A 15599-nucleotide genomic window follows, 5' to 3' on the forward strand; every position below is an offset into this window, starting at 1 on the left:
TCTCACTGTTGTGGCCACTCCCGTTACAGAGCACAGGCTCCGGACGCCCAGGCTCAGCAGCCATGGCTCACGGGCCCAGCCGCTCCGCGGCACGTGGGATCCTCCCAGACCGGGGCACGAACCCGCGTCCCCTGCATCGGCAGGCGGACTCTCAACCACTGCGCCACCAGGGAAGCCCCTAAAGGTAGATTTAAAAGGCAGATTTCTAAGCACTGGGCAAAGTCACAGTCAATGAACTCTTACCTATTTAATATGTCAACCTGTAGTTTTTAAAAGGCCCCACCCACCAGGGATTGTGATGGTCAAAAGCATTTAGTCCCTGAGTCTCTCTGATTCTGCTGTATACATTCCCCCTAATGTGCACAAAGGCATCAGATAATACTTTGTAAAGAGATATTTATTGACTTGCTCAATGTAATATTTAATTTAGAATATTCAAAATAAAATCTGTGACATAAATGTCACTACTTCAGTCACCACAATCATTCTTATTTTCATTAGAGTTTGTCGAGAAATTTTCATTCTGACCAGTGCTCAGGAGGAGTAGATGGTACTAACTGCAGGTGGATGGAGATGGTCCTAGGAGAACCCATGAAGTTGAGTATCCGGCACTTACTTGTCACCTCCTTTATATGACGCAATATATAACACTCCACATAGACAGTGAGAAAGCTAAATGATTGGGCAGAATACCTAGTCATCCATCAAGGGCAGTAGGTGAAGCCTATCTTCATTTAATGGTTTTATCACAAAGTAAATAAAGTCTCAGGTGATACAGCTTCCTTGAAGATCAAAGCCCATGTCCTTCAAGAAAGTCAGGCTCCACTTATGTTTGCATCTCTTGACACAACCTTTAGAACAACAGGTTTTTCCAATTGTGTAAGTCCTTGAGTGAGAAATTTCAGGGGGATCTGCAACATTTAAACAAACACATGAGAACCGATTAATGGAGCCCCATCAACAACAAAAAAAGCAAAGTAGACGAGATACATTATGGACAATAATGCTTTACAAACATGTAAAAGCTACTTTTAGCATCATGTATATTTGATTTTTTTAAACTACCGATTCAATATGTTTGATAGATAGAGGGACAGATATAGGGACAGCCAGGATGTCTATATTCTCTTGATTGAATGTTAATAGTTTGTGTCTTTCAGAGAATTGGTCTATTTAACGTATATTATAAAACATATGGGAAAACAGTTGTTCACGGTATTCCCTTTTCATGTCCTATCAGAATTTAACTTCCGTTTTTATTGCAATATAGTTGACTTACAGCAGTGCATAAATTTAAGGTGTACAGCATGATTTGACTTACATATATCATAAAATTATTACCACAGTTTTGTTAACATTCATCATCCCATATAGATAGGAAAAGAGAAAGAAATATTATTTTCCCTTTGTGAGAACTCTTAGGACCTACTTTCTTATACCATACAGAAATATTAACAATAGTCATCATGTTTTGCATTATAGCCCTAGTACTTATTTATAACTGGAAGTTTGTACCTTTTGCACGCCTCCATTCAATTTTCCCTACCTATCTTTGATTCTTTATATTTATTCTATAAGCTGTGTCAAGAGGGATAGTGAAAGAATTCATCCATCATTCATTCAGCAAAATATCTATTGAGCACCTATTCTGTACCAGGCTTGATACAAAATCAGGTTGGCCTGTGTTCTTTATTGATTTAAATTTTAAGCAAAAATACTGTTTTAAAAACATATCAGAGGGGCTCCCCGGTGGCGCAGTGGTTGAGAGTCCGCCTGCCGATGCAGGGGAAGCGGGTTTGTGCCCCGGTCCGGGAGGATCCCACGTGCCGCGGAGCAGCTGGGCCCGTGAGCCATGGCCGCTGGGCCTGCGCGTCCGGAGCCTGTGCTCCGCGGCGGGAGGGGCTGCGGCAGTGAGAGGCCCGCGTACCGCAAAACAAACAAACAAAAAACATATCAGATTCTTAGGCATTATGGCAAAATTTCTCGGAAAAGGATATAGAGGTAATTTTGTGTATGTTGGAACTTACAAGGTAATCCTGCATAGGTATTACAATTTTAATTGTAAGCACATTCCTCAACTTCTAAAGCGTCCAATCACCTCTCCCAGTAGAATCCACCCAGTTTCATGATGGGAAGAGGTCGTTGTGAAGCATTATGTCTGTTTCTTAACACCTCCTGGCTCCAAGTGTAGCGCAAATGGTGAACTTCTGATGGCCACAGTGTTTGGTCTGAGACTTTTAGCCCCTTTTCACCCAGTTGCTCCTTCAGAGTTGGGGGAACCAACAGTGACCTTCTAATCTCAGTTGACTGAAGGGCAAGCAAATTGTCATGGAGGAGAGAAGCCCCAGCCTGTGGATGCCTGGGTGGAGCTTCAGGGAGCATCTGCCCTTCCCAGGTGTGCCAGAGGCCCCCTTTCTCTCAGGGCTAAGTCCCCTGTCTGTACACACCTACACTATGGACACACAGACGCCCACAAGTAAAATGGAAACCGTCTCTATCCTCTTCTTCCCTGAGAAAGCCTACTCAAGTGGGGTAGCTGCTTACTAAATGTGTGACTCCTAGAAAAAAGCCTTATTACAGGGCCGTGCTTGATATGAACAATGGCAACTGTTCTTTGTGCTCCTCAGAGGAGAGATTCCAGATCTTTCTATATATGTAACACCTTGTATTTTAAAATTTCATATGACATACATATATTTCCCCTGTAGACAAATAGACACACACACACACTAAGCATGAACTTACATGTCATTTTTTTTTTTTTTTTTTTTTTGCGGTACATGGGCCTCTCACCGCTGTGGCCTCTCCCGTCGTGGAGCACAGGCTCCGGACACTCAGGCTCAGCGGCATGGCTCACGGACCCAGCCGCCCCGCGGCACGTGGGAGCCTCCCGGACCGGGGCACGAATTCGCGTCCCCTGCACTGGCAGGCGGACTCCCAACCACTGCGCCACCAGGGAAGCCCTACATGTCATTTTTTTTATATTTTAAAAGTTCAAACTGAACATAATTTGTGTCCCAGAACTCTAAATCAACTGAAAGTCACTCTTCAAGCATTTACCGGATGACTGCAAGGCAGCACTGGGAGTTTATTAAAGGAATAAAATGAGAAGCTAGAGTTAAGGGTATTCTTAGGGACAAAGAAAACGTAAGAACCAAACTGGATGGTTCCATGGCAAAGTGTTAAGTTAGGTGGTAGGATCCATGATGCCAGCCTGTGGTAACTGATAACAGAGCAGAGGGGAGAGTGGGCTGTGGACTGGGTGGGGAAGGCTCCATGGAGGGGCTTGGGGTTGAACTAGAACTTGAAGGGGGAAGAACAGAATGGGGGCGGGGAAGAGCACACATAGAGTTATTATTAGAAGGTAAAGGGAGCCCATCTTGATGGCAGCAGGACCCCTGGAAGGTGAGGGGGCTGTGGGAGTCCTTCACATCTGGCAGAAATGCTTTCCATCAGGGTTCTCACTGTGGCTACACAGGAGAATCAGTGGGGTCGCTTTGAATGCCACACTCCGGGTGAATTATTTTAGAAAGTCTGAGATGACTTAGGCATCAGGGCTTTTTTAAAGCTCCCCATCAAGTTCATTATACAAGCAGAGGCTGAGAACCAGGTCAGGAGGGCTTCTGTAAGTTCTGGTGGAGACGGGCATCACTGAAGAGCCATGACTTTTCAGCGTGTGCTCTCATGACTGTGCACACACTTCCCTTCATTCCAGTGGACTTGAAACCAAATTTAAGATGTTTCTGAAGTTCAACACACTGTGTATAATCATCTCATGCTAACTGCATTGACTCTAGATGATCTTTATAGTTGGGGCTTTATAAAGCCACAGACTTAGCCCTCCATGGATGATTGACAATGAAAGATTTCAGATGGCTCCAAACAGATTCTCTGGCTAATAGAATAAATTATTCTTTGAATTGATAACATGCTTAGATATATACAGACCCATCAGTTAAAAAAAAAAACTCCCAATAAAATGTTATTCATGCAGAAAATTAACTACTGACCTGTGTTTCTTTACAAGGTTTGAAGGAGAAGTTCTGCAGGATTCTGACGAGAGCAAGTTTCATGTTCATGATAACAAATCTCATGCCAATGCAGTTTCGGGGTCCAATTCCAAAAGGCAGGTATGTGTAAGGATTTATGCTGTCCTTGTTCTTCTTACTGAACCTGTAACCATAAAAGTAGATGAAACAAGTTAATGAAACAGAAAAACCACAAGAGCTCCAGATCTGAGGTTTTAACTTGACTCTTGGACCAGTAGCATAAGAGATACCTGTGTGGTCTAGTCATTGAATCCTGCTGTGGTTATTTTGTGTGAGAATGGATCCTTCCCATTCCCCTGACTCTACAGGGGTGAGATAAATGCTGTTTAAAGAAAATTTACCTTTAAACACTAAAATTACATTCAGGGTGGTGAGATGTTCACACTCTGAATGGCAGTTAGGAAATGAGACTGGCTGAAGGAAACATGGGTTCCCATCTCCACGCACACTTATGTAGGTCATGTGCTCATGGGGGAAGGAAGCTGGAGAAACGTCTCTGAGTATTTAAATTGTTATTTTTCAATTGTTTTCCTCTCCTATCCCTTCCAATTCCTTTGTGTCATTCTCTGTCTGTCTCTCTTTCTCTCCCCCACACAGGGGATGCTTAGGTCAGAATATGTACATGGGCATATGACTACTCCAGAATAATCACTGATTTCCTTGTCTATCTGTTCCACTAGCCTATAAATTCCTTGATGTTTAGACCTCTGTTCTATTCAAATTTGACTCCTCGATATTTGAATATGTCAAGGAAAAAATGTATATTTGGGGAAACTGATAATGGCATTGCAGTTGTGTATATTTTAAAGAGGCCCTATTTTTCAAAACATTTTGTAATATTTACAGACAATGTGACTTAAAATAACATGGAGAAGGGCAGCAGTGGCATGTGGATGGGACAGAGACGTGGGCTGATGGTTGTTAAGCAGGGAATGTGCACATACAGGTACACTGAAAGTATTTCAGGTGGCTCCACCCCTGTTTCTCGTGCTTCAGCTAGGCCTGTGCTTTTTGTGCATCACCTCAGGGAGCGCTCGCCTAGTGAAGAAGCTCAGGGTAAAGGCACAGCCGCCAAAGCAGGAGTGAGAGCGAGCTGACGCCGGGAAGGAGACCGCAAAGAGGCCCCAGCTACAGGAGGCCAGAGGCTGGGCCGATGTCGGCCTTCCCCGAGGGCTTCGACGGCGTACCAGCTGAGCGCCGCCCGCCTCACGGACCCCACCCTGCCTCACTGATCCAGTCGCCCTCTTGCCAGAATGAGCTGAAGTCTGAAAATTGCTCAGCAGGACCAGGCACAGCACGGGCCTCTTCTCTTGTGGTTTCACTTGCCAGTGACCACTATCTTGATAATTCCGTGTGGCTGACAGGGTCTTGGTGCTCTGGCCAGGTGTCAGGCCTGTGCCTCTGAGATGGATGGGCCAAGTTCAGGACACTGGTCCACCAGAGACCTCCCGGCTCCACGTAATATCAAACGCTGAAAGCTCTCCCAGAGATCTCCATCTCAACACTAAGACCAAGCTCCACTCAATGACCAGAAAGCTACAGTGCTGGACACCCTATGCCAAACAACTAGCAAAACAGGAACACAACCCCACCCATTAGCAGAGAGGCTGCCTAAAATCATACTAAGGTCACAGACACCCCAAAACACACCACCAGACGCAGTCCTGCTCACCAGAAAGACAAGATCCAGCCTCATCCACCAGAACATAGGCACTAGTCCCCTCCACGAGGAAGCCTACACAACCCACTGAACCAACCAGGTGGGGGCAGACACCAAAAACAATGGGAACTATGAACCTGCAGCCTACAAAAAGGAGACCCCAATTACAGTAAGTTAAGCAAAATGAGAAGACAGAGAAACACACAGCAGATGAAGGAGCAAGGTAAAAACCCACCAGACCAAACAAATGAAGAGGAAATAGGCAGTCTACCTGAAACATAATTCGAGTAATGACAGTAAAGATGATGCAAAATCTTGGAAATAGAATGGAGAAAATACAAGAAATGTTTAACAAGGACCTAGAAGACCTAAAGAGCAAAGAAACAATGATGAACAACACAATAAATGAAATTAAAAATTCTCTAGAAGGAATCAATAGCAGAATAACTGAGGCAGAAGAACAGATAAGTGACCTGGAAGATAAAATAGTGGAAATAACTAATGCAGAGCAGAATAAAGAAAAAAGAATGAAAAGAATTGAGGACAGTCTCAGAGACCTCTGGGACAACATTAAACACACCAACATTCGAATTATAGGGGTCCCAGAAGAAGAAGAGAAAAAGAAAGGGACTGAGAAAATATTTGAAGAGATTATAGTCGAAAACTTCCCTAATATGGGAAAGGAAATACTTAATCAAGTCCAGGAAGCACAGAGAGTCCCATATAGGATAAATCCAAGGAGAAACACGTCAAGACATATATTAATCAAACTATCAAATATTAAATACAAAGAAAAAATATTAAAAGCAGCAAGGGAAACACAACAAATAACATACAAGGGAATCCCCATAAGGTTAACAGTTGATCTTTCAGCAGAAACTCTACAAACCAGAAGGGAGTGGCAGGACATATTTAAAGTGATGAAAGGGAAAAACCTACAACCAAGATTACTCTACCCAGCAAGGATCTCATACAGATTCGATGGAGAAATTAAAACCTTTACAGACAAGCAAAAGCTAAGAGAATTCAGCACCACCAAACCAGCTTTACAACAAATGCTAAAGTAACTTCTCCAGGCAGGAAACACAAGAGAAGGAAAAGACCTACAATAACAAACCCAAAACAATTAAGAAAATGGTAATAGGAACATACATATTGATAATTACCTTAAATGTAAATGGATTAAATGCTCCAACCAAAAGACACAGACTGGTTGAATGGATACAAAAACAAGAACCATATATATGCTGTCTACAAGGGACCCATTTCAGACCTAGGGACACATACAGACTGAAAGTGAGTGAGGGGATGGAAAAAGATATTCCATGGAAATGGAAATCAAAAGAAAGCTGGAGTAGCAATTCTCATATTAGACAAAATAGACTTTAAAATAAAGACTATAATAAGAGACAAAGAAGGACACTACATAATGATCAAGGGATCAATCCAAGAGGAAGATATAACAAATGTAGATATTTATGCACCCAACATAGGAGCATCTCAACACATAAGGCAAATGCTAACAGCCATAAAAGGGGAAATCGACAGTAACACAATCAGAGTAGGGGACTTTAACACCCCACTTTCACCAATGGACAGATCATCCAAAATGAAAATAAATAAGGAAACACAAGCTTTAAATGATACATTAAACAAAATGGACTTAATTGATATTTATAGGACATTCCATCCAAAAACAACAGAATACACTTTCTCCTCAAGTGCTCATGGAACATTCTCCAGGATAGATCATATCTTGGGTCACAAATCAAGCCTTGGTAAATTTGAGAAAATTGAAATTGTATCAAGTATCTTTTCTGACCAAAACACTATGAGACTAGACATCAATTACAGGAAAAAATCTGTAAAAAATACAAACACATGGAGGATAAACAATACACTACTTAATAACCAAGAGATCACAGAACAAATCAAAGAGGAAATCAAAAAATACCTAGAAACAAATGAAAATGAAAACACGATGACCCAAAACCTATGGGATGCAGCAAAAGCAGTTCTAAGAGGGAAGTTTATAGCTATACAAGCCTACCTCAAGAAACAAGAAACATCTCAAATAAACAACCTAACCTTACACCTAAAGCAATTAGAGAAAGAAGAACAAAAAACCCCAAAGTTAGCAGAAGGAAAGAAATCATAAAGATCTGATCAGAAATAAATGAAAAAGAGCTGAAGGAAACAATAGCAAAGACCAATAAAACTAAAGGCTGGTTCTTTGAGAAGATAAACAAAATTGATAAACCATTAGCCAGATTCATCAAGAAAAAAAGGGAGAAGACTCAAATCAATAGAATTAGAAATGAAAAAGGAGAAGTAACAACTGACACTGCAGAAATACAAACGATCATGAGAGATTACTACAAGCAACTATATGCCAATAAAACGGACAACCTGGAATAAATGGACAAATTCTTAGAAAAGCACAACTTTCCGAGACTGAACCAGGAAGAAATAGAAAATATAAACATACCAATCACAAGCACTGAAATTGAGACTGTGATTAAAAATCTTCCAACAAACAAAAGCCCAGGACCAGATGGCTTCACAGGTGAATTCTATCAAACATTTAGAGAAGAGTTAATACCTATCCTTCTCAAACTCTTCCAAAATACAGCAGAGGGAGGTTGACTCCCAGACTCATTCTACAAGGCCACCATCACCCTGATACCGAAACCAGACAAAGATTTCACAAAGAAAGAAAACTATAGGCCAATATCACTGATGAACATAGATGCAAAAATGTTCAACAAAATACTAGCAAACAGAATCCAATAGCACATTAAAAGGATCATACACCGTGATCAAGTGGGGTTTATCTCAGGAATGCCAGGATTCTTCAATATATGCAAATCAATCAATGTGATACACCATATTAACAAATTGATGGATAAAAACCATATGATCATCTCAATAGATGCAGAAAAAGCTTTTGACAAAATTCAACACCCGTTTATGATAAAAACCCTCCAGAAGGTAGGCATAGAGAGAACTTACCTCAACATAATAAAGGCCATATATGACAAAGCCACAGCCAACATCGTTCTCAATGGTGAAAAACTGAAACCATTTCAACTAAGATCAGGAACAAGACAAGGTTGCCCACTCTCACCACTATTATTCAATGTAGTTTTGGAAGTTTTAGCCACAGCAATCAGAGAACAAAAAGAAATAAAAGGAGTCCAAATCGGAAAAGAAGAAGTAAAGCTGTCACTGTTTGCAGATGACATGATACTATACATAGAGAATCCTATAGATGCCACCAGAAAACTACTAGAGCCAATCAATGAATTTGGTAAAGTAGCAGGATACAAAATTAATGAACAGAAATCTCTTGCATTCCTATACACTAATGATGAAAAATCTGAAAGAGAAATTAAGGAAACACTCCCATTTACCATTGCAACAAAAAGAAGAAAATACCTAGGAATAAACCTACCTAAGGAGACAAAAGAAAACTATAAGACACTGATGAAAGAAATTAAAGATGGAGAGATATACCATGTTCTTGGATTGGTAGAATCAACATTGTGAAAATGACTCTACTACCCAAAACAATCTACCGATTCAATGCAATCCCTATCAAACTACCAATGGCATTGTTCACAGAACTAGAACAAAAATTTTCACAATTTGTATGGAAATACAAAAGACCCTAAATAGCCAAAGCAATCTTTTTTTTTTTTTTTTTTTTTTTTGGTGGTATGTGGGCCTCTCACTGTTGTGGCCTCTCCCGTTGCGGAGCACAGGCTCCGGACGCGCAGGCCCAACGGCCATGGCTCACGGGCCCAGCCGCTCCGCGGCACGTGGGATCCTCCCAGACCGGGGCACGAACCCATGTCCCCTGCACCGGCAGGCGGACTCCCAACCACTGCGCCACCAGGGAAGCCCGCCAAAGCAATCTTGAGAAAGAAAAACAGAGCTGGAGGAATCAGGCTCCCTGACTTCTATACTACAAAGCTACGGTAATCAAGGCGGTATGGTACTGGCACAAAAACAGAAATATAGATCAATGGAACAGGATAGAAAGCCCAGAGATAAACCTACGCACCTATGGTCAACTAATCTATGACAAAGGAGGCAAGGATATACAATGGAGAAAAGACAGCTTTTCCAATAAGTGGCGCTGGGAAAACTGGACAGCTACATGTAAAAGAATGAAATTAGAACACTCCCTAACACCATACACAAAAATAAACTCAAAATGGATTAAAGACCTAAATGTAAGGCCAGACACTATCAAACTCTTAGAGGAAAACATAGGCAGAACACTCTATGACATCAATCACAGCAAGACCCTTTTTGACCCACCTCCTAGAGAAATGGAAATAAAAACAAAAATCAAAAATGGGACCTAATGAAACTTCAAAGCTTTTGCACAACAAAGGAAACCATAAACAAGATGAAAAGACAACCCTCAGAAAAGGAGAAAATATTTGCAAATGAAGCAACTGACAAAGGATTAATCTCCAAAATTTACAAGCAGCACATGTAGCTCAATATCAAAAAAACAAACAACCCAATCCAAAAATGGGCAGAAGACCTAAATAGACATTTATCCAAAGAACATATACAGATTACCAACAAACACATGAAAGAATGCTCAACATCACTAATCATTAGAGAAATGCAAATCAAAACTACAATGAGGTGTCACCTCACACCAGTCAGAATGGCCATCATCAAAAAATCTACAGACAATAAATGCTGGAGAGGGTGTGGAGAAAAGGGAACACTCTTGTGCTACTGGTGGGAATGTAAATTGATACAGTCACTATGGAGAACAGTATGGACGTTCCTTAAAAAACTACAAATAGAACTCCCATACGACCCAGCAATCCCACTAATGGGCATATACCCTGAGAAAACCATAATTCAAAAAGAGTCATGTACCACAATGTTCATTGCATCTCTATTTACAATATCCAGGACATGGAAGCAACCTAAGCATGCATCAATAGATGAATGGATAAAAAAGATGTGGCACATATATACAATGGAATACTACTCAGCCATAAAAAGAAACGAAATTGAGTTATTTGTAGTGAGGTGGATGGACCTAGAGTCTGTCATACAGAGTGAAGTAAGACAGAAAGAGAAAAACAAATACCGTATGCTAACGCATATATATGGAATCTTACAAAAAATGGTTATGAAGAACCTAGGGGCAGGACAGGAATAAAGACGCAGATGTAGAGAATAGACCTGAGGACACGGGGAGGGGGAAGGGTAAGCTTGGACGAAGTAAGAGAGTGGCATGGACTTATACACACTACCAAATGTAAAATAGATAGCTAGTGGGAAGCAGCCGCATAGCACAGGGAGATCAGCTCGGTGCTTTGTGACCACCTAGAGGGGTGGGATAGGGAGGATGGGAGGGAGACGCAAGAGGGAGGAGATATGGGGATATGTGTATATGTAGAGCTGATTCACTTTGTTATAAAACAGAAACTAACATACCATTGTAAAGCAATTATACTCCAATAAAGATGTTGAAAATTTTTCTTAAATAAAGTATTTCATAGGCTTGTGCCTATAAAGTATTCCAGTGTATGTGTCAAATCACACATACTTGTGAATATTTTAAAAATTCTCCATAATGGGCTTTTTTCCTAACCTTTGGATTTCTCACTGCCTGGCCCAGTCCCTGACCCACAGGTGAGCATTTATTCTCTGCTTGACGACTGAATGAATCAAAGGGAAGTACAGTGAGTGGTCTCTGGTTCCAGGCTCGTGAAGCTGCAGGACAGGGAGCTACTGAGCTTGGAAGAACTGCAGAGGTTCTCTGGCCCAGAAAACAGAGAACTTGGTCCACTCTGACTCTTCTGTCAATAAGTGCTATGTGTCACCATTGTGCTAGCACTCGGGACACCATGGCAAACAAAACAACTCTTGGCCATCAGGGAGCTGATACATTGTAATAAATGTCTAGATCTCAGCTACTGGCCTAAAAAGTTCATTCCAAATTTTGCTTACCATACACTAAAAGGGAGAGCATTAACTCTTTCCAGGGTCCAGTCTGTGCCCAAACCAGATCTTGGCTCTGAATTCCCAGAAGAGGATGCTCAAGACCCGTCCAAGGAGGAAATCTCAGACATGTAGAGAACAGATGACTTCACTTTGGAAAGTCACCAAATACTGAGGTAGAAGGGACCTGACCCAGGTGTGCAGCCACAGACAGAACCAGGGCACCTGTGTGCACATCTGTCCTCAGTGAAGCTGCTTGAACCATCAGGGATGAGACCTCTAGGTCCCCAGCCTGCACTCTCACAATAATGCTAGAGGAAATGTAGCCAATGTTTAAAAATATGGAATGTGGGAACATGGGGTGAATTCAGAGAGCTAAGAGAGAGCAGAGAGAAAGGCTTAAAGGAAATAAAAAGACAGTGGTTAGGTAAATTATGGCATATGCATACAAACATATACACATAGAATGTTGTTTATACTTTACTGTTAAATAAAGTAAGAAGTTCAAAACCAAATAAAGTATAATACCATCCTGTTTTTAAAATCTATATATGCATAGAAAAATGTCCATAAGGATATATATGACATTATTAATGAGGCCTATCTTAAGGTATTAGGAAGGTAGACAGCTATCATTTTCTTTTTCTAGTCTATACTTTGTATAATTTTGACTCATATAATGAACACCCTTAAAGAGAAAAATCTTCCAACAATAAAAAGATATACAAATAAATTATTGCATGATCACCCACTTGTCAACTATAATAAGAGTTGTCAAAATATGCAAGCACCAAAAAGGATCAGGGTGGGTGTTCTTTCCTCAGGATCTTATACCTTTCAGGACGGAACTCCTCAGGCTCTGGCCAGAGCTCTGGGTCGTTGTGAAGAACGAAGAGTGGCACCACCACTGTTGTCCCTTTGGGAATGAACACCCCATTGACTTCCACATCCTTCTTACAGACCCTCTCAAGTCTACCAGCAATTGGGAATATTCTGAGAGTTTCATTCAACACCATGTCAAGATACTCCATCTGTACCAGAGCCTCGTAGGTGGGAGGCGCCTGGGAAGAGAAAAAGAGATTTTGATAAATTAAGATTTCGGATCAACCTTCAACTCCATCTGTGTAGTCCTATTGAAATGTTAGGAGCTCCAGGGAATAATTTAAATTGGTAGAGGACCTTAGCATTTATAGACATTTTAATATCTATCATGTGCTCTGACCTGCTCAATGGCCCACAGAGGTGTGTAGCGTAGTTATGACTATGGGAGATGTTAGGACAAGGCCCTAAACAGGGCCTGAAATCCTGCACGTTATCGTCTAGTGTATTTTCTTTCTCATGAGAACAAACGTGACCAATAGACTATGATCCTTAGTCTTAAGTGAAATAGGCCAAAGTCACTGTTTCCTTTTGAAAGTGAGGCCACTACATTTGTACCAAGGAAAGAAATGCATAAAAGAGCAAATCCCCTGCTCAACATAAAGGTTTTAAGTTGAAAACTCCTGACTGCTAATTCTTTTCATTATACATATAAAGTTTGGAAGCACTATATTATATGAAAACTCTATAAATAATTTGGGGAGAAACGAGTTCCTTTCTACACCAAATACAAAAACAAAGAGCAAGATTGGGTGCTACAAGGAACACAATTTCAGATCCAGGGAAAGTTACAAGAGGATGAGAACCCTACCCTCAGCCACAGCATCTGTTGCTGGAACAGTCTCCTGTTGTCCCTTCAGGGGTGACTGTAAGGTCTGAAGGTCTAAACAAGCCACTCCAGCCGCAGAGGCCAGCTCTCCTCACACCACAAAGAATTCCACTTTTGGCAGAGATCTGAGACCAGTGGGGGTGACATGTGGCTGTCACATGGGGTTATATTTAAGGGGTAACAGTGTAGAGGGTAAGAGTTGGCTCAGGATGGGCTTCCCTGGTGGCACAGTGGTTGAGAGTCCGCCTGCCGATGCAGGGGACACGGGTTCGTGCCCCAGTCTAGGAAGATCTCACATGCCGCGGAGCGGCTGGGCCCGTGAGCCATGGCCGCTGAGCCTGTGCGTCCGGAGCCTGTGCTCCGCAATAGGACAGGCCGCAACAGTGAGAGTCCCAGTACCGCAAAAAGAAAAAAAAAAAAAAAGAGTTGGCTCAGGAGACAGACACCCTGGCACATAGGTTGGCGTTTTCACCACTAGGTACACGACTAGTATGTGAAAGTATTTCATCTCTCTGTCGCTCAGGTTTCTGAAATGTTACATGGAGATAATCAGAGTTGACACTTCATAGGCTTGTGTGGCAGAGACACTCACTGCTCACCCAGTATCCATGTAGTCCCTGTATTTCCCAGCCCACTGGAAGTTACAGGAAACCAGCTTTGCCAATGGGCTGTGAACTGAGGCGATTATGTCAGTTTGGGGACAAATCATTTGAAAAGCCAGTGAGCAACGTTCGAGTCCCTTATTCCCCAGACAACAGGAAGTCCTCATGCTCCAGATAAGGCAGCTACAGGAAGGTGGAGCCTCTTAGCCTCTATCCCCGAGCTGTGGAGCCGAGCTGCCCGCTCCCATCCTCCACTAACAAGCCATGTTGTCATGTAGATGTGGGTTAGAAGTAAACCTCTGCTCTGTAAAGCCACTGAGATTTGAGGGCTAACCTGTTACTGAGGCATAACCTAGCTTCTCCTGACTTATACAGAATTTTATGAAGGTTAGATTCATTTATAACTAGAAAGTACTTAGATAGACATATATCATAAGAAGCAAATGTTAGCCAATAGTGTTGTTATTATAAGTATTATTATAAAAAGGGGAGAACACAATGCTTTAGCTAGCCTGTCTCTTAGTGACCTTTTCACCTTATTGCATCAAAAGAATCCCAATGTGAGATTTACCAGAGAAGACAGATCATCTCTAACTTAGGTAGGCACTACAATCTATCCTTATCTTGTATTTGAAGGACTCAGGATTCTGAAAGGTGATAAAACTTGTCTAAAACCACAGCCAGGACTCAAACTCACGTCCTCTGTTTCCTACTTTAAGCCCTTTGTTGTTACAAGGCTCCTCCTAGTCTGCAGTGTACCGAGGGCGGTAGACTGAATTAATGGTCCCAGTTCTCCAGTCCTTCCTGGGTCCATGCCCTTTGTCAATTAACCCAGTAGTGCCTCCCATTCTGACTCAGGTTGGCCAGGTGACTCACTTTGAACCAGTGGAAAGTTGGCTAAGTGTGGTGCTTGCAGAGATTTGAAAGTCACCCACATGATTGGGCTTCCTGCTCGTGCCATCTGCCATTGCCCTGAGAAGCAGACATGTGGAGTATGAGACACATGTGGAGCACGTGTGGAGCTGAGTCACCCCAACTGCATAGCCAAGGCCAGCCTACATCAGTCAACACCCAGAACCAAGGAAGTCCAGCCATATCAACAGATAACTAACTATGCAGACACTGGAGCAATAAATGCTTACTGTTAGATGCCACTGAGGTACTGTGATTTTTACATGGCATACTGTAATGTATGATATGCCAGTACCAGCATTTTTTCCACAGTACCTATATTCCTGTCTGTACCACACATAACCTATGTTTTTCCCTTTGTTTTGTATGCTTTAGATCCTTCCTAAATAGCACAGGTGAAAGATTTGAGGCTCATGCTTTTTGCAAATATATTCTAAGAAGTGATGAGGAGGCATTCTTGCTAAGGCTTCACCTTCCCCCTCTCTCTCCAGGTATCATCACTCACCTTATTGGGGAAAGTTGCATCAATCTCCTCCTGCAGCTTTTGCTGGACATCAGGGTGAGTGGCCAATTCATATATAATGAAGGAAAGAGAAGTGCTAGTGGTCTCGTAGCCAGCAAAAATAAAGATAATACTTTGGGCCGCGAGTTCTGTGTCAGACAGAACTAAAAGGAGAGGAGGGACA

At 42.0% G+C, this 15599-nt stretch overlaps 1 protein-coding gene across 1 annotated transcript in view; it reads right to left on the bottom strand.

Moving 5' to 3' along the window:
• Positions 1-775: 775 nt before the first annotated feature.
• LOC307062543 (cytochrome P450 3A29-like) overlaps positions 776-15599 on the bottom strand; it is a gene marked incomplete at its 5' end in the record, with an annotated part of 42065 nt that continues 27241 nt past the window's right edge. Inside the window, 4 exons of the mRNA XM_079718284.1 lie at positions 776-911; positions 4011-4173; positions 12526-12752; positions 15419-15579. Coding sequence (XP_079574410.1) covers positions 816-911; positions 4011-4173; positions 12526-12752; positions 15419-15579 — 647 coding nt within the window. The 3' untranslated portion in view covers positions 776-815. The remainder of the gene's footprint in view (positions 912-4010; positions 4174-12525; positions 12753-15418; positions 15580-15599) is intronic.

This window comes from Hyperoodon ampullatus (genome assembly GCF_949752795.1).
Source record: "Hyperoodon ampullatus genome assembly, chromosome: 14".
Lineage (NCBI taxonomy): Eukaryota > Metazoa > Chordata > Mammalia > Artiodactyla > Ziphiidae > Hyperoodon > Hyperoodon ampullatus.